The sequence below is a fragment of the Streptopelia decaocto genome, assembly GCF_964273445.1.
Source record: "Streptopelia decaocto genome assembly, chromosome: 2".
In the NCBI taxonomy this organism is placed as follows: domain Eukaryota; kingdom Metazoa; phylum Chordata; class Aves; order Columbiformes; family Columbidae; genus Streptopelia; species Streptopelia decaocto.
In genome coordinates, this window is record NC_138655.1 from 27,195,369 (window position 1) to 27,218,591 (window position 23,223).

The 23,223-nt window shown below is 39.6% G+C and overlaps 1 protein-coding gene across 1 annotated transcript; it reads right to left on the reverse strand.

Moving 5' to 3' along the window:
- Positions 1-133: 133 nt before the first annotated feature.
- OSGIN2 (oxidative stress induced growth inhibitor family member 2) lies at positions 134-21,877 on the reverse strand. The gene is made up of 6 exons (XM_082046833.1): positions 21,704-21,877; positions 18,526-18,680; positions 13,247-13,383; positions 11,302-11,493; positions 10,472-10,563; positions 134-8,500 (listed from the first exon to the last, which is right to left on the reverse strand). The coding sequence occupies exons 1-6, from the start codon at positions 21,745-21,747 to the stop codon at positions 7,453-7,455; spliced, it is 1,668 nt and encodes a 555-aa protein (XP_081902959.1). The 5' UTR covers positions 21,748-21,877; the 3' UTR covers positions 134-7,452.
- Positions 21,878-23,223: the final 1,346 nt, after the last annotated feature.

The window sequence follows — 23,223 nt, forward strand, 5'->3', positions numbered from 1 at the left end:
TCAGATCTCATTTCTTGTATTTTTCTGTGTAAAACAAAATTTGAGGGTTTGTTGGGATTGCTTTTTGTATTATCTTTGTTCACATTGCTCACAGGAAGGAGATGCACACAGTACATAAACTAAATATACTTTTTATTAGCAAGGCTTTTCAAATACAGTCTTGCATTCAGCATTTTAGCTGAACAGAGTTTAATGCAGATTGAATTACTCCATGCACCACTAAAATAGAGGATGGGTGCTTTGTCCCTGCAGGAACAACACGCTTCATTTCCAGTTTAACTCACACCAGTTTCATCCAACTTCCCATCTTTCTTGCATCAGTTGGGGAAGCTGTTGCCTTTTTTGGCCAGACTACCACAATAGTCTCACTGTTGAAGTTTGTTTTGTTTTCTTTTTCCATTCATTCACGTCTGTCCCTTTCTTTCCTACCCTTACCCTCCCATCTCTTCCCAGAACATGGGCTGGTGCCGGGGTCTGGCCACCCCTGTGTCACTACCACACACTGACAGGGTGTTTGCAGTCACCTTCAGCTCCCTCCCTCCAACCTCCCAAGCAACTTCCTCCAGAGTGCTCAGCCCCCTTCGTTGTCTCCATTCCACATGTTTATATCAAACATCAGCTCATATCTGAGACATTAGCTGAAGTCTCTGCTGTAGACCTGCCTCCAGCCCTCTTTCAGCTCTCCCATTAACACATTGTACAGGTGATTTCTGACCTTATTCTTACCCGCTCTTCCCGTACACCCCATAGACCTAGTCCTTCTCTTGCTCTGTTTGATTTCTTGAACCCATTCACAGTCACATCTGGTGTTTGAGTCACAATCAGGCTACTTCCCACTGCATTCTGGTTGTTCTGGTATCTCTAAGAACTCAGAACTTAAACCAAATGAAAATGTTTCGCAAAAATCCAGTTTCCCTAACCAGCACCTTTCCCTGCTGCTTGCTTTAGCATTCTGCCCACACCACTCTGCCCCAGCTTTGACTATCAGAATCTCTCAAGCAGTAGCTACAGGAGCCCTGCAAAACAATTTTTTTCCTCTTACTGAACACTACAGCTCCCTGAATGCCTCTTCCTAGCCACAGATTTTTCCCCCACCCGCCTCTGACTTACAAGTTCTTCATTTCTCAAAACTAAAATCATTGACTACTAGGTGAAACTGTTTTAATATTCCTTTAGCCTTTCATCTGTCATCAGTTTTCACACATGAAGAGAGAACAAGCTTAGCATGCAAGCCTCAGGTTTATCATCTAATCAAAGCTGTGGTTTTGCTCAGAAGTTGCTTGCAGCTCAGAAAAATGTATTTCAGGTGGCAGCAGATGTTCTGTACATTTACATTGCTCATCTGAAAAAAGAAGAGGTACAACCCAAGCATACTCCAGCAAAAGCAGAAATACTGAGGCAGGACACATGGAACTGGCATTTACATAGTATCTCCAAGTCCAGGTGTCTTGTGTGTAAGAACAAAAATATAGGTAATAAATGTAAGCCTTTGTCTCACTTAGAACTGAAATTCCACAACCAGACCTAACAGAGAAAAGGCCAAGATCAGAGTGTTGATTTTCCAGATTGTGCCAGGTAGATGTAAGGTAGTAGGATCAATTTCTGAACAGCAGTAACTCAGTGTTAACACAGAAGCTGGTCCTACAATGTAAACTGATGAAAAAATGAAACATTTCCCTCTCCTTGGAATATCCCCTGGAACTGTATCAAATCTGTCTGCTCACCATGTCTCTAGCTTTAGATTTGTGGAAAACTATTTTTTTTCTTTATATACCTGGTTAAAAAATAACCTAAAAGTTAGAGAGCTGGGACTGTTCAGCCTGGAGAAGAGAAGGCTGAGAGGGGATCTCATCAGTGTTTATAAATATCTCAAGGGTGGATATCAAGAGGATGGGACCAGATTCCTTTCAGTGGTGCCCCACAATAGGCTGAGGGATAACAGGCGCAGACTGAAGCACAGGAGGTTCCATCTGAATATGAGGAGAAACTTCTTTGAGAGTGGCAGAGCACTGGAACAGGCTGCCCAGAGAGGCTGTGGAGTCTCCTTCTCTGGAGACATACAAGACCCACCAGGGCACATTCCTGTGCTATCTGCTCTGGGTGAACCTGCTTTAGCAGGTGAGTTGGACTAGATGATCTCCAGAGGTCCCTTCCAACCCCAACCATTCTGTGATTCTGTTCCAAGGTTACGTGATATTTTGTGAATACATAACCTAGTTGTTCATTTTCTTTATGCGGGCTTGTAAGTCTACAGGGGGTGTCTGGGAATATGAAGCTGAATTTTAGTTCATCAAAGCATCCACTGTAGGCAACACAGGCTGATACTTGCACATTGCCAGTGATCTCAGAATAAAGAGAGGAAAGTGCAAATTAGATTAACTTAGTCTCCAGAACAGGACATTTCAAAAGGATAGGAGAGTTATAAAGGTTATAAAAGTTGGCTAAATGTGCCCTAAAAGTACAAAATTATCATTGTTAGAAAATCAGCTAGCATGCAGACAATTGTAATGTGAACTGAAGTTCAGGGTTTGTTTAAACTGAAATGCTCCATAATGTCTGCAAAGACAAAACCATCCTTAAAACCATGTTTAGCTTCACTATAAATTATACTGTAACACTTTTCCCCTTCCCCATAATCCTTGTACCTTACACCAAATTCATCCCTGACCTCACACTTTCTTGTGTAATTCAAGCTTCAAGTATGAGCTAAACTCAAACACCTTAAGTGTACCATAATCCCCATGACATAGTTTTTCAGAAAAAAGAGCTGTTTATAATTCAATATCCTAGCTTCAAATTTGTACTCCTAATATCACCAAAGCCTGCCTTCCTCTCTGAAACAGTGTTTCGGTTTCCACTGTTTCTGCTAAATAGAGTCAGGTATTATGGTTATTTCAAACAAAGCATGACTTCTCTTTCAGGTTGGGAAAGGGGGAAGTAAATGTCCAAAAAGCTCACACATCAATCATGGTACTGTCCTCCCATCTTGCTCTCACCTCAAAAAATAACCCTAAGTTAGAACATGGTTATCATAAGGTTCTAAAATATTATCTAAATTAAAATATAGCATTGTGAACCTTTTAGCATTTTTTGTTCCATAACTTATTCAAAATGAAATCATTACTACATGGATGATAATAAGATCAAATAATCAGCTGCCTTTAAGGCATACATGTGCTACCTCTTGCAGTTTAGAAATGGTTGGGAGCTGGCACCCTTACAGCAAATTCAGCTATCACCTGAAAATACCTGCTTGCTTTCTCAGCAGTAGAAAATACGGTATCAGAGCATCCAAGTCTCATCTCTTGGCACACCACCTTACTGATCCCGTCCTACAGCTTCTGAAATAAATACAATTGCTTGTAGTTCATACACATATGTTGCACTGCAGTGTAACTTCAGTTAATAGCCAATTAAAAATATATGGCAATGTGTTGGACTTGCAGCTCCAGCAGAGAGCTTTGAGTTTAGTTTGTAGATCTTGACACAAGAGGATGGGAGACCACCAGCCTACCAACACTCCATGGATTCCCTTCAGTACCCAGAGGTTTGCCGTTCATATAGCTCAGATCCTTTGCTGCTTTCCTCACTAACCCATCACCGAGGACTCACTAGAAGTTTGCAAAGTTTACACCCTTTCTTCCTCTCTTGAGCTGCTGGCCTAAAAATGGCCTTTTCCTCCTTTCAACTGGACATGCAGGTCAGGCCTGCTTCAAAGTTTGATCTTTAATTTCCTTCAGCTTCGAGTAAGTACTCTGGCTCAAGCCTTTTTTTCCACAGTTCTTGAGCTGCAAGAAAAAGAAGCTACAGCCACTTCCCTCTACAAAATCAGTATTTTTCACTATACAATCATCCCTCCATGAAATTAATCTTCTAAAAAAAAAAAAAGGTGCCTACACATTCACCAGGCTGGAAGGAACAGACAGCATACCCCAACAGTTCCCAAAGTGATGGGGACCAGGGACCTACAGCAGTGGGATGCACTCTGGTGTCCCTCACTCGGGGTGCAGGTGCTGTTTCTGGACCTGTATTCTTCCCACACGTTCACTGGCGAGCCCCCAGCTGCCAGCCCAGCGACAAGTGTTTTCCCAAGAGACAGAGGAATCTGATGTTTCTGTCACCGCTCTCTCTAGATTACTTGCAGAAAGGAGTTCTACATTTACTCAGCAGAGTAAAACTCGGCCTTAGTCTTTTGCGGAAAGATGTTTTAAGCGGAAGTCCAGCAGAAGTCTTTCGGAAACCAAAAGAAAGGCTGTGCTGTTTACTACTGCCCAGTTAGGTGCCTTAATTAAAAAGTGTCTGTTGTTAAATAATCATGAGGCAGATTGTCAGGGAAATCTGCTATGACAAATCTTAGTCCCAGTCCAACACAGCTGGATACTACACAAAATATGAGCAATAATTTAGCTAGGAGACAGGTTCAGCAGTAAGAATTAACCCCAAATGTAAGAGATGCTTTCCTACTAGCCTACAAGAAAATACACAGCATGGGTTAACACACCTTTACATATTCTATAAATCCAAATGAAATTCCTTTAGCTAAAAAGTTATATTCTTCCTGTCCATATTTTAGTAAAAAAGCTCAAATAGTAAGCATCCTTTTTGAATCCATGATGTTTAAACGCTTATCTTTCTCACTGAAAGAAGAGCTGAAAGAAGCAAAGAGTCTCCCTTCGGGGAACTAAAATAACATACAAGAAATTCAAATGTTTTTGTTTTTTAAATATGAAAACCAAAGTATTTCCCCAAAAGACAACTATTCAGTGCCAACAACTAATCCACAATATATGCAGAAAGTACAATATAATGCTTTAGGTAAAACTATCCTAAGGTAAAGCTTGAATTTTTACATCTCTTATTCTCTCAAAATACCTAAGAGGAGAGAAACAGAAATTTCTCTCAAAATCAGAAACCTGAAAGTGAGAAAGTCCAGCTACAACTTCAAACGTAGCTATTCCTAGAAGAAAGAGGACGATTTTTCAGTAAAACTTTGGTTAAAGAAAGTATTTTTATAGTGGCTTAATAAACATGACCACTGAGAAAATTTCTCTGCCCAACTAAAGGGTCTCACATTCAATTTTTTTACCTCAAACTTACTTGGCAAGATTGATGAAAGAAAAAACCCGCAGTTAAACCTCAAGGTGCTGCAATACTGCCGTGAAAGGTACCTGTGCAAGAACAGGACAAATATTTCTGCTACAAATTTGTCACTACAACACGCACAGCCTGTAAGTAGCCGCAGCCACCAACGTCAGAGATTTGGCTGTTTGGAGCTTTTTTCCGCTTTTTGCAAAATAACTGTTTAAGTAAATTGCTTCCTTCATTTTGTTGGCATTTTGAATGTTTCACATGAGAAATGAAAATGTAGTTAAAAGCCATGATGTATTTGGATACTTATATTGACACAAAACTGAAGGAATTTAATTACAGCACAGATGTATTCCCAATAAATTATAAATGCAATAAAGTTCTATAATAAAGTATTTAGCACTTAGAAGGCTAATTCTCAGTTTAAAATATTAGGTATCACAGGTTTAGGATACATCTATATATACATATAGAATCTCAATTCAATTATGAAGAAAATAAGCCTAGAATTTATCATCATTAAAACCGGCTCAGATATAAGTATAAATCAGTGTATTAACTGGTATTGACAACGCATGGTTAAATCCAAGCATGTAGGCAATGCAGAAATACAAATTTTGCCTCATTTATGTTTATTTTTATGCAATTAAGTTGGCTCTAAAGTTTATTATTAGTAGTAGGATAATTTAATAAATTACTTTGGACTCTCATTGAAAATATTGTCATTTTAATCCTTGCATACTTTACCTTTTCAACTCCTTCAAAGCCTGAAAACTTACTCAAATGCATGAAGGCCTGCAGTAGACATAGAACCCCATAATTCAGCAGGCACAGAAAACAGGCATATTTATTGCATTTAGGTATCTACAGCTTACTAAAGTTAGCTGGGAAACCAGCAAGCACTAGCAGTTTCACAAAGTCTAAGCCTAATTTCCTTTTTAAAATCGGTTCACATTCTAATATGGAGATTTTAATCATGCAAATACAACAGCTTAAACTAACATGACATTCAAAACAAAAAATTAAATAACATCTATTTCATCACATTGGACCTGAATTAAAATGTTTGGTAATACATCTGTTAAAAATCAAGCACTTGGTCTATTGAGAGTTCTGGAAGATAACTTAAGTTTTCTAACTAGCTGTTGTTTAGCTCGCTATGGTGAATAACCCATGAGTGTGTTTAGGTAAACTAAGTACTCTAAAACCCAGCAAATGAAATCTAGATCTTACATTATGGAGCAGAAGAGTGAAACTTCAATTCAGAGGTAGGTACAAGTTAAGTCTTTGTCTTTCATAACAAGCTTTAAGATTCATAGAAACTACGGCATGTTTGAGTTTGGCATGTTTTATTTTTTAGCTGGCTTGAGATATAACCCTTTTCAAGTTTGAAAAACTGCAGGCTAAGATAGTTTTAGTGTTATGTGCTGTTGCAGGAAAAAAAAAAAAATAACCAATACTTGGTTCAAATGGGAGATGAGAATATCTATCACCCACCTTCATCAATCAAGTGATCACATTCAGTCTTCCTGAGCTAGGAAGCAAAAACCCCTAAGTCTTCTAGTGTACTTAATTTTTCAGTAGTACACTAGATATTCATTATATTGACACTGTAATAAGAGCACTTACATCAGTACTTTATTGTTTATGTTAATGAGTATGATCAGAGTGTACACATCACTGTAGGGGAACAACTCATGTTAGTCTTTCTGCACTCACCTAACTCTAGGCATAGTGTGAAAAAACATTAATGGATTGTATCAAATTAAGCATTAAAGATTAAATGGGAATGCTTATTTTATTCCAATTATCAAATAGGATCATTTAACTGTTGAGGAATACTTCTTGCTTATAGAAATCCTTCTTATAGTAAAAAACATTTTACTAAGTGCTCATTCCAAGTATTACAATATGACTATGGCAAATAAATCAAGTCCTTGTTTCAAGCAGAAGGCTCCAAATTTGCTTTGTCCTAAGCAAGCTTTCTGCTTTTAGAAGTTATTTTAATTTCATGGTAAGAATATTTTGTCACATTTGACACTAAAATGTAAAGCCACTCTGGGGGGCACCTTCCCAGAGCAAGTCTGCTCTTTTAGCTGAGCAAGAGATGACAGGCAGGTCAATATAAGTTAGTCTCATCTTCTGTTTATCTGGAAATAATTCCAGTTGAGTAGAGATCAGTTGTAATAGCAGATCAAATTTTTCTATTTTGAAGAAGTATTGTATCAGCATCCTTTACCAAGCAATACCAGTGTAGTTACTTGTATACAACAGAAATGTGACCGCTATCAACTTTCGCTGTCAGTGAGTGTTCTGTTAAGACTACATCTGTAATCCTGTATGTGAAAGCTTCTAATGTCTCATTTATGGTACCCCATCACCTCCTCCATCCCCATTTTCAATCAATTCGTGTTTCTTCTTTTGTCTTATTGCCAAGCATCGTGCAATGCCCAATGCACCTCCTTTTAAAAACCGTACAAAGTTGTCTCCCACCAGAGGACCTAAAGCAAAGAGGTTTGCTTCTTTAGTGCATTCGTAAGTGTATGGATTGATCTCTATAGGATTCCCCTTGCATGTGATAGGCTGGTTAGAGTGATGACCTATGCTATGTCCTTGGTCCTTTAGAAAGAAAAGATTTGGGTGAGAACCTATCAGAACTAAGGCTACAGAAAACTTCAAAATTTTCTTCAGTCCAGAGGCACTCTGAAGAACACATTTCATTTCAGGCTTGAAGGAAAGTACATTGTGTTCAGGGAAACTAGTGTAAGCAGAATGGAGATTAGAGTCCACAGTATGGGATTGAGTACACATCATATGATAGACCTTGTGGTATTCAGGGTAAAGCTTTTTAGGTAACTGTTTGAAAATTAGACTTGTATCGGTAACTCTTCTACGGAACACATGAATTACTGGGATGTTGTTGTTGTAGGCACACAGAACAGCATCCGCTGCTGTAAGTCCAGCACCCACAATCAACACCGGGTCTGCCTTCCCACGTAATTTTCCTTTGCTGATAGCAGCTCCGAAGTCAGTCATGGAATGAAGCACAAAAGGAAAGTCTTCTCCTTCAACTTGTAATCGGCCAGGAGAATCAAAGGTTCCTGTGGCAAGAGCCACGTTCTCAGCAAAGAGGCAGAAAGGCACATGAGAACCATCTGTTGCTCGCTGGTAACCTCTGACTTCCCAGTTTCTCTTAATCAGTGATTTCTGTCCATCTTCCATTTCCAAATGCTGTGTTGAAATATTTTTGTTTAGTTGACTTCTGTCTTCATCATCCTTTTCTCGGTAAAGCCTGGATACTGATGTTACGTAAACGTTGTCTCTGAAATTCTTCTGGAGGCCCATGACTTTAACATAGTGTTTATAATAACAAGCTATTTCCTCTGTCATTACTCGATCACTTTTTATATTTCTGAAACAAAATTTAATGGTTCCAGTTAATATTTAGACCTTATCAGTAATTTGAATATCATATATGACATAGCACATGACACTCAAATGTCAAAGGATTGAACCTACTCAGTGTAACTGCCACTGAGTTAAGTTTCTTTAAACACCCTCAATTTGTTCTCTTGATTCCTAATACACAAGACAAGCTAACCTTTCTTTAATAGTTGTAAATCTTTACAATGTGAAGTGCTATGGTGATTAACACATTAAGTATAGCAAAGCTCTGCAGTTTCATAGCAGGTCTCTATGGAAGTGTTTTACAAAACCAGTGTAGCATCACAACTGTCAACAACACAATGCTGGCTAAACTTGTACTCAGTGAGAATACACTTACTTAGGATGTAAGTAATTAAATATCATAGTAATTGTTAAGTGCCAATTTTGAAACTCTGGGTTCAACATATTACCTTAGTAACATATTCCTCATTATACTTTGTAAAAGATCTCTCTTTGGGTACAAGTAAGTTCCATAAGTATCAAAATAGGTAGTTCCTTATCCCAGGGATAAACAAAGCAAGTGTGACACAGAGCCTTAGTACAACTATGTAAATAGGATTATGATGTCCAAGCGTCCAATAAAAAACATTTTTGCACTGCAATCCTGATATTACACCTATGCTTTTCTAATGTTCATTGCATTCTCATTTACAAAAATGTAAGCTGAAAATGTAACTATTTTGAACAGGTGCCTGAGTTTTGCTGCTTCTTTAGAAGTAAGCTCTAGGAAGAAGGCAAAAGAGCATCACGATTGCTACTGAATTACACTTAGAAGCATATTTACAAGAAATTGGGCTACTCATTCTCACAAATTAACAATATAATAGCATATGTACTATTAAATGTTCGGGTTACTACTCTGAAAATCCTGATGAGAAATTTATTGAAAAGGATAATATGGCAGTGTGACACCTGTTAACAATGAAACTTAAGAAACTATTTTACATATCTAGAAGTTTTCATTATCATCAATACTTTTAAATTTGTTTGTTTAATTGTAGTATAACAGGTCAGCATTTCTGTTTCCAGTATTGTTGAAAACTATAATATAAACAAATTAGCTTCAGATAATAAGCAGCTTATGGGATTTCAGTTAATAAGGAGGTAAGACTACTGTGGTTATCTAAGAAAGTGATTAAAGAACAAAGGCATAGATTCTTCATTGCAAGTGTTGTCCTGCAATAAGTAACAGTCTGCCCTTAAAGACATATGCCCAAGTAACTCTACTTCTTCTTTTGCCATACATGGTACCAGAACAACTTCCTTTATTTTTGCTAGAATAAAGTCAGAAAAATAAAATTTTAGGAAAAGCTTATGTAGAGTGTTCCTACATTCATCTGCTGACACAGACCTTCATACACTACTTGCATAACTGAAGTAAAAACAGCTAACTTGTACAAGACAGTAATTCCTTAAAATTTTCCCAAGAAACTTACAACTAGAAAATGACATTGGGAAATAATGAATTATGCTCTTAAAATTAAAATTCATAGTTAGCAACATTTCAGATGCTGCAGCTTTGCCTGTAAAAGCAAATACTAAAATATCCAACCTCCTGAATTATGAGAACGCTGGAGTGCACAGCGACTGAAGCTGCATCCATATTGAAAGAGGAATTTCTGTGGATTTTTAATTCCTCCCTCAATTCTGATCAAAACTACTTACAGTAACAGCAGTTCTTTGTGAGATGCTGCTAAAACACACTATTGCTAGTACGTATGCTTTCAATACACTCACAGCAATTACTCTGGCCAAGTGTTGTCCTTTTTTTTTTTTCCAGAGTACACACAGCAGAGTGATTTCCAGTGCCACCACCTCAGTAAACAAAAGTCTTCCTGTGCACAAGGAAGTATGAATGTTTTCCAGTTCTTAAAATGATGTTATTTGGGTTCTTACAGCAACTACATTTCCCAAATACATCAGGCAATATCTTTACCTGCGTTTGCTAGCTGCCCACTCCTTAAAGGTGAGGCCAGGCAATTCCATCCAGTCTCCAAAACTGATTGTTAGCATAGAGCCTTCCATGGACTACGGAGAAAAAAAACAAGATGCATGACCAGATACATTTAACATGGTTATACATTTATGTAAAATGCAGTGAGGTTCTTCTCATTGCATTCATTTAGAGCAATAAATTACCAGAACATAACATCAGGACATTACATGAAGTGTTGATGAACTATTTTTGTGTTCAAGTTAAATGCTATTTTAATGAGCAACTACATGATCTAATAAAGCAGAAGGTGGAGAGAGAACAAGTGAAAGGGGTACTAAAAGTAAGTTATTTATAATACGAAATGAGAAGAAAAAAATAAGGTAAAAATAACAGCATATGAAAACATTAACATTTATGATTTTGTATAAAAGCATCTGGAAACAACGCAGATGATAAAAAAGTAACATAAAATACTTTTCATTATAATTCATTAAACGAATAAAAACCCACACAAGACAGGTCATAAATCCCCAAATGAAGAACATATTTTTCCTTCCTTTTTCATCTCATATCATGTATCTGAGAAGAAACTGGACAACACTCTCAGACACATGGTGTGAACTGTGGGCTCGTCATATGCAGGGACAGGAGTTGGACTCGATGATCCTTGTGGGTCCATTCCAACTCAGGACATTATATGATTCTATGATCTCCATAACATATTTGGGCTTTGGTAATTAAGCAGTTGGAACTGCAATTGCCCTTATTATCTAAAAAACCCCTTAGATAGCAAGAAAACCCCCAAAACACAAAATGAAATGTTTACTCACGTGCCAAGCCCCACCAGGTGGTCCTTTACCAAGCACTATGTGGGGAATATAATTATGTTGTTCCAGCTTCCAGTGCAAAACTGACGGGTAGTCATATCCGAAGTCGGCATCAGGGTGAAGCAATGTATCAAAAAGCACCGCAACAGGGTTTGAAGAGCGTCCTTCAAGGCCTTCAGACAGGTACTCTAGATCCTGAAGTATGAAAGAAAGTTTACTATGTTCATGCATCTTATACAGGTCATCATGCTGTTCTGATGTTATACAGAAGTCGCATTTCAAAAGAAAAGACAATTAGTTCAAGTTGCGTTTTAAGCAACGATACATAATACAGAAATTCAGTCACAAAGCTTTTCAGAAATAATTGCCCATGATTCAGTTGTTCTATGACCCTGAGTAGTACATTTCACTCATTAAAAAATTACATGTTAACAACACAGTAATACTGGGGCAAGTCAGTACTTCAAATTCATTGTAGAAAAAGAAGTATAGGGAATCAGAGAACAGCAAAATTGGAACCTAAAACCATTATGTTTGAAAAATGAAATGGGAAAAGCTCCTTTGACAGCTCTTAAGTAGTTTCAACATTAAGTTTATTATATTTTGAAATAATAGAGGTATTATAAGTATTAATTACAAAGATGAATTAAAGTTAGGCTTATTCACAAATCAATTAATGATCAGAACAATTTCCAGAACTTTTTAAAATGTTCACCTTTCAGCATCCATTAACCAGCCACATTCTCCTGAAAACTTTGCAATGCAAGGAAAAATGTTTGAAGAGAGAACAGAGATCTGAAGAGAAAATTTGCCATAATTTTTTTGCTGACAAAGACTGGGCAGTTTACTTTGCTAAATTGCGAAAATCTCAGGAGGTCAGGGGAGGATGAAGTGCATAAAACATCTGTAGCCAAAGCTTAGAAAACCTACTCTCCTGCCAAAAAAATAAACCCTGAAACTTAAAGTCAACATTACATGCAAACAGCACCACACTAAAACAACAACAAAAAAAAAATCCACAAAACAAACAAAAAAAACCCCAAAACAAACCTCAAAGCCAAACCACCCCTACTTCTCTACTAAAAACACATATGCGTGTTTGTATTTCAAATACATCAGTCACACAGGCAAAACAGTTAGTGATAGTACTGTGAGTAACCCATCAGGAACATAATGAGGTGAGTAGAAAACAATGATAACATGGCAAACAAGTGGATAAGCGGGGAGAAAAATAATGGGGAAGATTTATCTTTTCAGATGAGACAGAAAAATTGGATGTATATGAAGATAACAAATACAGCACAGGAACAACTGTGAATTCAACACAAACACTAAAGGATGCACATTGTCTGGAAAAGAAAAATGGGTTGTGTTTATAGAGGATATACATCCCTAATGTTACTAAAATCCAGTCTTAATGAGAACTGTACTATTTAGGACGATTTTAACTTGAAGCATGTTAGCAGCGTGTGTTCTTTGACGAACGGTCACATGTTGCTTCTATTTAAATTAACAGACTAACAATGTAACTTACTAACACATTAGAGATATGATTAAGGTAAGTCGGCTGGTTCTTCACAATGCAATCTGCATAATATTTTTTTGGATAGGTGGTTCTTAAAATGGATTCCTTTCATCTGAAATGTCCTATATAGAATTTGTTACAAGCCACTGAAGAAGGTATATACTGCTCTCTGTTTTACATATAGGAACAACAGAGGCCAAGAGACAAAGCTGGTTGTTTGAGGCCACACAGCTACTGAGCTTTACTATGGTCTAATTCTTTGTGAGCTGAGAATATTAAGTATTTTTTTGTCTATGGCACTACTTATGTAAGTTGCAAAAGCATTATTAAAGGCTTATTAAGATAGGCTTATTAAAGAAAGCCTATCTCATAATCCAACTTGCAGTAGTAAAAAAGCTAGACAAGATGACAACCAAAGCTTACTTGATCAACAATAGAAAGATGACGAGCTTCTTCTAATTTCGTGTGTAGAATGGGGTTTGGGTGTATAGCTTCAGGAGATAAATATGGCCTGTATCCAGAGAGCAGGTAAGAAAGGCAAATTCCTGAAGGTCCATTTCCTATTAAAGAAAGAAGTTAGTGCTTTAGCAAAAATGTCAATAACCTGAAGTTTGTAAGTCACTAAATAATTAGCAACAAAATCACATTAAAGTATTAAAATGTGATACTGTCCGGATTTAAAGCAGCTTATAAACTTCACAGTGAAATAGAGCTTACTAAAAGAACCTCCTCCAAATAAACTGAGTAAAATACTTTCCAGGTTACAATAAATGTATGTATGACTGTTTACACCATGACATAAAATGCATATAAATAACTTCATAATTTAGTATGCCAAATTCACTGTTCTTGTTTGAAAACGGTCTGATGGGTAAAATCCGATATGCCTGTCAATCACAATAATATCTAAATGTTATTGCCATCTTACAACTTTGCGTTCCCATTTACACTGCATATCGTAAAACACAGAACAGAAAGACAATCTAGAACATACGCTCTTCAGGACTGCCCATAAAATAAAGAAAGAGACAAGCAGAAAGCTGAAGACTGTGCAAGTCAGATGAGAAGCTACAGACACAGCACGACAGCAATGTAAAAGCTGTGTGAAGACAGATACAGGACATAAGTGGTAAAGTACAAGAAACTCATGTAAGACCATTGTTCAGCCACAATATATATTCAAACATCTTTCTACATCTTTTTTGTAGCATTTTATAGTTCATTTATGTGCATTATCGCTATTTTAATAGACTTATTTTCAAATTGTTATTAAAGGCATGAAGCAGGGACCAAAATGTTATCATAAGGTAATTACTTATATTTATTTGACTAGTATTAAACAAAGTAGGGGACCATATTTATACCATGCAAATACACAAGGAACGCCCATGTTGCAGTGTCAGATATTGAAAGGCAGGCAAAGCTAAAGTCATAAAAATATGTGCTGTCATACTGAATTTAAACACGTGACTATGTACTGTTGTTTCTATAGCTCTTCTTCCTCACTAACTAAATGAAAAAGCAGTGTTCTCCTAATGAGGCACTACACAGTATTTTGTCTTTGTTTTCCTTTTAGAGTGGCACACATGGGATACATTCTTAAATGTGGTTATATTATACATAATTTTAATGTGCTTTTCTCACTTCATGTTCTTTTTTGCTACTGACTTGCTGTTTATTTGATATTTATTTTAGACTATGGAAATGATGTTAGATAAAAAGCAAATTCAAGTGATTTTCTTATGCGAGTTCAAAATGGGTTGTAAAGCAGTGGAAACTACTCACGACATCAGCAACGCATTTGGCCCAGAAACAGCAAACGAACGTATAGGGCAGTGATGGTTCAAGACGTTTCGCAAAGGAGATGAGGAGTGTAGAGGATGGCCATGAGAAGTTGACAACAACCAACTGAGAGCAAGCATCGAAGCTGATCCTCTTACAACTACATGAGAAATTGCCGAAGAACTCAACATTGACCATTCTATGGTCATTTGGCATTTGAAGCAAATTGGAAAGGTGAAAAAGCTTGACAAGTGGGTGTCTCATGAGCTGACCAAAAATTTTAAAAATTGTCATTTTGAAGTGTCGTCTTCTCTTACTCTACACAAGAACAACGAACCATTTCTCAATTGGATTGTGACGTGCAATGAAAAGTGGATTTTATATGACAACCAGGGACAAACAGCCCAGTGGATGGACCAAGAAGAACCTCCAAAGCACTTCCCAAAGCCAAACTTGCACCAAAAAAAGGTCATGGTCACTGTTTGGTGGTCAGCTGCTGGTCTGATCCACTACAGCTTTCTGAATCCTGGTGAAACCATTATATCTGAGAAGGATGCTCAGCAAATCGATAAGATGCACCAAAAACTGCAACTCCTGCAGCCAGCATCAGCCAACCGTAAGGGCCCAAATCTTCTCCATGACAACACCCAACCGCACATCACGCAACAAACGCTTCAAAAGCTGAATGAATTTGCCTATGAAGTTTTGCCTCATCTGCCATATTCACCTGAACTCTTGTCAACCAACTACCACTTCTTCAAACTTCTCGACAACTTTTTTCAGGGAAAACACTTCCACAACCAGCAGGATGCAGAAAATGCTTTCCAAGATTCCGAATCCAGAAGCATGGATTTTTACACTACAAGAATAAACAAACTTATTTCTCGTTGGCAAAAATGTGTTGATTGTAATGGTTCCTATTTTGATTAATAAAGATGTGTTTGAGCTTAGTTATAATGATTTAAAAATCAGTGGTCCAAAACCACAATTACATTTGCACCAACCTAATACGCTCCCACAAACAGATCAGCACAAGATAGCCAGGTATGCTTCAGTCCAGGAATTCAAAGCTCAAAAGAGGTGTAAGTCCCTCCTGTCAGCCACTTGCCACATGAGAGATGGATGTGAAAGAGAACCTTAGCAAAACATTGAAATCCCCCATAACAAAACCATAAAGTAGTGAAAACACTCTAATCATACTTACAGTTCAGAAGCATTCCCATGACTGAGCAAATTCTTAACTATTTTAAGAATTATATCTCATGCACAGTACACAATTTTGTTTCTTTCTACAAGTGCAGAGGTAGATTTTCTTTTCCTACTGGGGTGTAAAGGAAGTTAGTCCACAATGGAAACAGAAAAACGTGTGCCATATCCAAGGATGATGTGCTGAAGATTATTCCTACTAGATAAGACTAAAAAGTATCAAAGGCCTAACAAAAGTTGCCAAAACTAAGTCTGGCAAGGGCCAACGAAATTACTGAGGATGGAATTACGTTAAGGGGATTTACTGTCACTGAGGGCCCCAGCCAGTTCCCTGAGACCATCCAGAGAGAAGATCCGCACCCAGTTACTATTCTTTGAGCAGACTGAGTCCAAGGGAAAGAAACTACCTTGTGGATATGCTCTCAAGAACACACAAGATTAGGATTCAGCTGCAAGGTCTGCAACTTACTGTGATTAAAAAAAAAAATACACTACAAAAACAAACAAACAAAAAATCCTTGAGAAAAAAAAATTACTTTGAAATGAGAAATTTATACCTGAAGAGTATGTTCTTTATTTACACACAATGCCTCCAATAACAGCTCTGATCTCAACTGAGAGATATTATACAAATGTTATATACACAACCAATATATCGCAAAATGCCATGGCCCTTTTCATTTTATATCCCAAAACCCCATGGTCCTGTTCATTTAAGCAGCAGTTAATATTGTAAATAAATAATGGCAGAAGCTTTTCCTGATCAACAGTAAACTACAGTACAATCATCTTTACATGATGTTTCTAAACTTAAAGCAATAATCAAACATTGTAACAACCTTGTTATTTGGATGAAAATTTAAAACATTGTGTTTACACAGTATTGATCAAAACTAGTGCAGAAGACGACAGCATTTAGCACAGAACATCCTCTAGACTTAGAGCTCCAGCATGAAATTCTTCAATTCCAACTCATTCAAATGGAATCTATCAGTTTCTTCCCAATTTCTTGAAGACACGGACAGCATTGAAGTTATTTAACAATACCACAGTAGCTTAGTACTCTATGCAAACTGCAGTACAATACGCACCACAAAGTTGGAATAAAATCTTAAACTGGGCATCTTACAGTGAAAAAAGGCACGGTGAAGTCAAAGAACAGGCAATATAAGTTATTGTTTCATCTTTAATTGCTTACACATGTGCCATATTTTTCTTTCTGATTAATAAAGTAGTGCAACAAGATGATGACACCAGGAAGCTAAAAGAATGTTTAATTCCAGCTGTATAGGAATCGCACAGAGAAGATTAAACCAATAGAGAGTGTATGTGTGTGTGTATGTGGGGTAACAACTATTTTTGTATTCTTCTACTACGTTATGAAATCATTTTAGATCCTTTCTAAGGCTCTTTAGACAGCCAAGGAATTAGTGATAACAGGCTGCCAACGGAGAAGATCAGCTTGTGATGCAGCACAAACGTATCTAGGAAAAAGCACTTGGGCAATGTATTTGTTTTTCAAGGAGAAATAGTCAAGGCAGCTGTGTTTGGTGTCAGTACATAGAAAGACGCTCTAGACAAAATAAGTACTGAGTACAGGTATTTGCATAATGCATATCTGCAAAACTAAACAGTGAAAACTGAGTCATTAACCATATGGCAAACTTATACTAAGGCTGACAAAATGCCAGGGAACTGTTGTTCTTTAGCTATGATGTCAAACTCAGCAAGTGATTCACGTCTGTCACATCCACGTCAGTGTATTACATGAGCACTATTTTAAGCTCTCATGAAGGGAGCTTTGAGAACAGGCACTGTACAAGCACAAATCTTTCAAAGTTGTGAAGATTTACTGTGAACACATTACACTGAAACACCATTCTCTGGAATCTCTGCTTGTTTGCAGGTACAATTAAAGTTGTTTGTTTGCTGTAGTCCTAGTAGCTTTGGACTAGATTACTGAAAACCTGCTTTACCCCAGATCTTTTCTTTATCCCCTCATCAAGTCATGATGGTAAGGAGCTGGTGACCAGCTGTTGCTGAAAAACCTTGGCCCAATACAAATCATGCTGGCATTCTCAATTAGGCTGTGCACCTAAGGAGTCTGCTCCCTCTGCTGTCCTGTCATTCAGCAAGAGTTTACAAACACAACTTTAACTATTAATTCAGACTACAGTGTATTGTTTTAAACTGGTTGAGCTGACTGACATGTATTTTGGAAGAGAAAGGACAATATTCAGATGTTAGTGAGTAATGCAACAAAGAAAAAGGCAATTAATGCCATTAGCATCTTAACCAACATATAGCACACATTTTACATTATGCTTTTCACTGTCCCATCTGACCCTATAAATGGTTACTGGTGCACCATCAACCACCTCTGTGCAACCTGAAGTAGACATATCACATTAATCAAACCCTATGTGATCAACACTAGAATCCAAACAGTTCTTCTGTTAAGACTCATGTATCTGCTTTCTAATAATGCGTCTCATTTTGTTAATGCACAACTTGAATTCACACATACTCCAATAGCAAGTCCCTTAACATAATTTTGTGACACTGCTGTTAATCATAACAACTGCATTACTCTAATAAACATCTTCATTATAAGGAGGCTAAGCATTAGTTATTTAATGATAAATGACTTCATGCAGCAGGGCTATAAAGGCAATGGCAGAAACAAAGAATCTTAAAATAGTGAAAAAACTCACCTATTATTACTACAGGCAGGGTAAGTACGGAGTCCCCGGGAAGAACAGTTTCTTCAATTAAAGGCATTCTTTTAATCTTCCTCCCAAGGCTGTCACCAAAATACTGGACAAAGGAATTCAAAAGCTGTCCTTCTGTTTCAGGGCTGCTGTAACTTCTAATTAAAAAGGACAGATGGGAGAATGGTAAAACAAAACAGTTGAACTGTTGTCAGAACAATATCTTCAAAAATAAAGTTGGTTTTGATGCTTTACTTTAAGAGCTACGGAATTGGCAAAACCGAGACCAAAACAGATATGCTACAAAATTTTACTCTTCAGCACAGCTTTTCCAACAGAAGATTTTTTTTTAAAGTCCACTTTCTCCTAGAAAATCTACAGAAAGATAACAAAAAGGCACAGATGGCTCTGCAGCGATGCAGATTTCTAATTTCAGTTTATACAAAGCCAAAGTATAAGCAACAAGCATTATTCTGATCCCACACACAGCAGAGCTCATTCCTCGTTACTCTTATCAAAAGAGGAGAGATACACCCTGCTTAGCCAATTAACAACATTAAGGCCAGCCCAAGGCTGAAGGAGCAGCCAAGTTATGACAGTAGCTGTTCGGGTCCTGTCCTACTTGCTCAGCCTTAACAAATTTTTGTTCAGGTAGAAGTAAGGCCAGTTAATGCTTGCAGTGGTGTGAAGATGGAGAAAAGCATCATCCCTGTAAGCCCTAGACACAGTCTGTTTTATCACTGTTAAAAGAAAACTTTTTATAAAAGGAACAGGCCATGCTGTCAGGTTAGCTAGTGCAGAAGAGACTGCCTTCGCTGCTAGCAATTTTCCCAGATCCCTCCATTTTTTCTCAGCAACACCCACTTAGGTTCCTCTCCTAACTTTTCACTGTCTAAATGTGCCTCTAGATTACAAAAACTTGGTTTAAATTGTCTGTTGTTTAATTATTTAGGAGTCCTTTCTGAAACCTTTCCAGGTCATTCAAGAAACATGTGCTGTTTAGCTAGAAAGGCAGGGGCATATTACAAGTCGTCTGTTATCGGCAGTTATTTTATTAAGTCTTCAAAATAAAGACTGAACTTTTTAATTAAAATACCCCAAGTGACCTATTTAAATATTTTTCTCTTTACAGAGTTTTAATTATTAACTTAATACATAAATGTGCTCTTATTTATTTCTAAGAATCTGTAAATCTTAAAACTATTCTAGTATTTCAGTAATTATTTTCCACACAGGACCAAAAGTGTAAGATACCAATTCAATTCCCATGGCCTTCAAGAAGCCATATACTCTACATGCCACCTCAACTCCCAAAGCACCAAAGGTTCTGCTATGTATTTCAAAAGCCTTTCCTCAATGGGGAAGTTTGAAGTAAACTAAGAGTTGTACAGTAACACTACCACTGGCACTCACTGTAATACAACTCTCTGACGGTTATTTCCCTGTTAAAAAGGGTGGGGAGCTATTCTAAAGTTGTATTTCTTTCAAAAAGCAAATACTTGATACCTGTATTCCCTGCACTACAACAGAAAATTTCGCAAATTACGTGTTTACTGTTTAATTACAGCTGTGGATTAGCTCTTTGTGATCTTGTAGACTCAAAACATACAAACAGCATGAGTAGAGTACAAGGCAGAGAGAGGATCTAATCATCATACTGTTTTGTTCACCTCTGTTTTTAGATAGGCACATGTAGACTATATTATTTTCCAGCCTTTGCTCAATGCTAACTAAGGCAAAACTACCCTATGCTTTGCAAGCCCAGGTTTAAAGGAAGCATGCATGTTTTAGTGTGGTTTTAATATACTTGCTATGCTAGATGGAAGATAAAAACCAAAATAAACATTCCAAAACTTCTTTTATGGGATATATGCACAGTGCTATAGACTACAAAAGAATCTTTAACAATAAAAATGTTGCTTCTGTGCAGTTGAAATAGTGTATCACAAACTTTCCAACTGGTTTAACACAGGATCTAATTTTGCATAGAAAGATCCACATAGAATACACAGTTTTCAGGCATTGTGCATGTGAAGCAGATGAAGGCCTGTTGGCAGAAGCGTGTTCTTCCTTCGCAAGAACATCATACCAGAACGCAACAAGATCTTAAGCCAGGGGCCACTAAGACCACCATCTTCCTAACTTCTGAACAACACAGCCATCAAGTACCAGAATTTTTTATATTGATAAAAACTCATGGTAGGCAGCTTTGCAGTGGTAGAGATTTGTTAAAAATAGTTATGGTTCTAGTCATGAAGAGGTGCAAGCGGGCACGAAGATGAGTCGGTTCCAAAGCCAGTGCTTAGTTCACCTTATGCTGGTCATACCAAATAACCTCGAGAGTTACATTCTGTCAAACACACAGATTCTACAACAGCTCATTTTTTCCCTTTTTTAGTCAATTACTTGATGTGAAAAATCCACTTAGAGAAAAAACACTGAATATAAGTAAATATTTTTCTCCCTTTAAAATAAAATAGTCATTTCACAGTAACTGCCTTAATTTCCTGCAAGTTATTAAAGAGGTGTCTTTTTCGGTAGCGGTTGTGGAAGATACGAGAATTCCCTACATACTTTTAGCAAAAAAAAAAAAAAAAAAAGGCAAGTAAATTGACTGTAGTAGGCGGTTATCAGAAGACTCGTTATATAAAATGAATTTAAATTTGTTCTCAAGTTGACAGTTCGGGAAGCCAATTTCACACCGTCAGATTGTTGGATCTTATCAAGTAACGGAGAATAGCGATGCCCGTAAGGACCGGGCTCCCGGCGGTGCAGCGCCACGAACCCTAGAGCGACACCGAGCATCAGCGGGCGCCGGCTGCCCCCGGCCCCGGCCGCGCTCCGGGGCTGCCCAAGGTCACAGCGCTCCCTCCCGAGGCCACCGCCACCCCCTGCCCGCCGACCCCACGCTTCCCCGCCGGCGCACCCGGGGAGCGGAGCGGCGCAGAGGGCGCGCGGTGCCGGAGAGCGCCGCGGCCGCCACGCAGCAACGTCGCCGAGGCCGCAGCACCGGGGTGACGGCCGCGGCTGCGCTTCCCGCCCGCCGGTGTCACCGTCCATCCCGGCGCCGCATCCCCCAGCCCCCTCACCCCGCTACTCGCCAGCGGCCCGGCTCCCGCGCCGGAGAGGGGACAGCGGGCAGCCGCCCTGACCCACCGGCCGCTCTCCCCCGCCGCCTCACCTGAAGTGACCGGCCAAGGAGCAGCGGCAGCACCACACGGGCATGGGGGGCGCCGGCGGGCTCGGGGCGCCGGCGGGGCCCAGCGATGAGGCTGCGGGGGGACGCCGCGCCGCGGCTCCCGCTCCTGCTCCTCCTACCGCCGCCGCCACACTGGGGCCCGCGCGGCGCCGTCCCTCCGCCCCGCTCACATGCGGCAGCGGGTCACACGCGGGAGGAGGAGCCGCCGCCAGCACCGTGAGGGAGTGACGGGCGGAGTAAGGCGAGCAGGGCGCCGCTTCCTCCTCCCAGCACCGCTGCGTTCCCGGGCGCAGGGGCGGGGGGCAGCGCCGCGCCCGCTCCCCTCAGGAAGATGCGGGATGCGCCGCCTGTCCCTGGGGAACGCAGCAAGGGGAGACCCGGCCTGGCACGGGCGCGAAGGAAGGATGAGCGGGGAGGGCGGAGCAGCGGTGGGGAGACACCTCGTTGGGTTGAGGGGGACGGCAGGAGCCGCCGGAGGCTGCCGCGACCCCCGCACACACGCCCCCAGAGAAAGGAGAGGACACCCCGCCGAGCCGGGGCCTCCGCTCACAGGCCAGGCCGCGCCGCCCTCCCGCGCAGCGGCAGCACCTGCGGCCCCGCCCCACCCGCCGGCGCGGGAACGGCGCTCCAGCTCCGAGGGGAATCACAGCAGCTGCGGTGCCCGCGGCCCTGGCGGTAACGGCGCAGCCTTCACCCCCGGGAGCTTCCTACAGTGCCCTGGCAGGTGCCAGGTGTCACGTGTGAAAAACGAGGAAATTGACAGAAAGCAAACGAGATTTAAAAGTTTAGAGGCATCGTTTGACCAGTATCGACCTATTTGGGTACAATACTTCATACATGTTTTATTAGCTAGTTTCAATTGTGTCTTATAAATACTTCACAGGTGTGCATATTTGGGAGAAATAATTTCTTACCTAGTCTTTCCCTAGTGACAGGGCAGCTGAGGTTGGCAGGAACCGCTGAAGATCATCTTGTCCAAACCCTACTCTAGCAGGGCCACCTGGAGCCAATTGCCCAAGACTCTGTTGGGCTTTACATATCACCAAGGATGGAGATTCCACAATCTCCCTGGGCAACCTGCTCAGGTGTTTAACCACCCTCACAATGAAAATAGGTTTTCTTGTGTTCAAGTGGAACTTCCTGAATCACAGAGTCACAGAATGTTAGGGATTGGAAGGGATCTCAAAAGATCATCTAGTCCAGTCCCCCCATCAAAGCAGGAACACCTAGATGTGGTTACACAGGAATGTGTCCAGGTGGGTTTTGAATGTCTCCAGAGAAGGAGACTCCACAGCCTCCCTGGGCAGCCTGTTCCAGTGCTCTGTCACCCTCACTGGGAAGAAGTTTATTTTCATATTTAAGTGGAACCTCCTGTGTTCTAGTTTATACCCATTGCCCCTTGTCTTATCATTGGTTGTCACCGAGAAGAGCCTGGCTCCACTCACCACAAGGGTGACACTCACCCTTTATATGTTTGTAAACATTAATAAGGTCACCCCTCA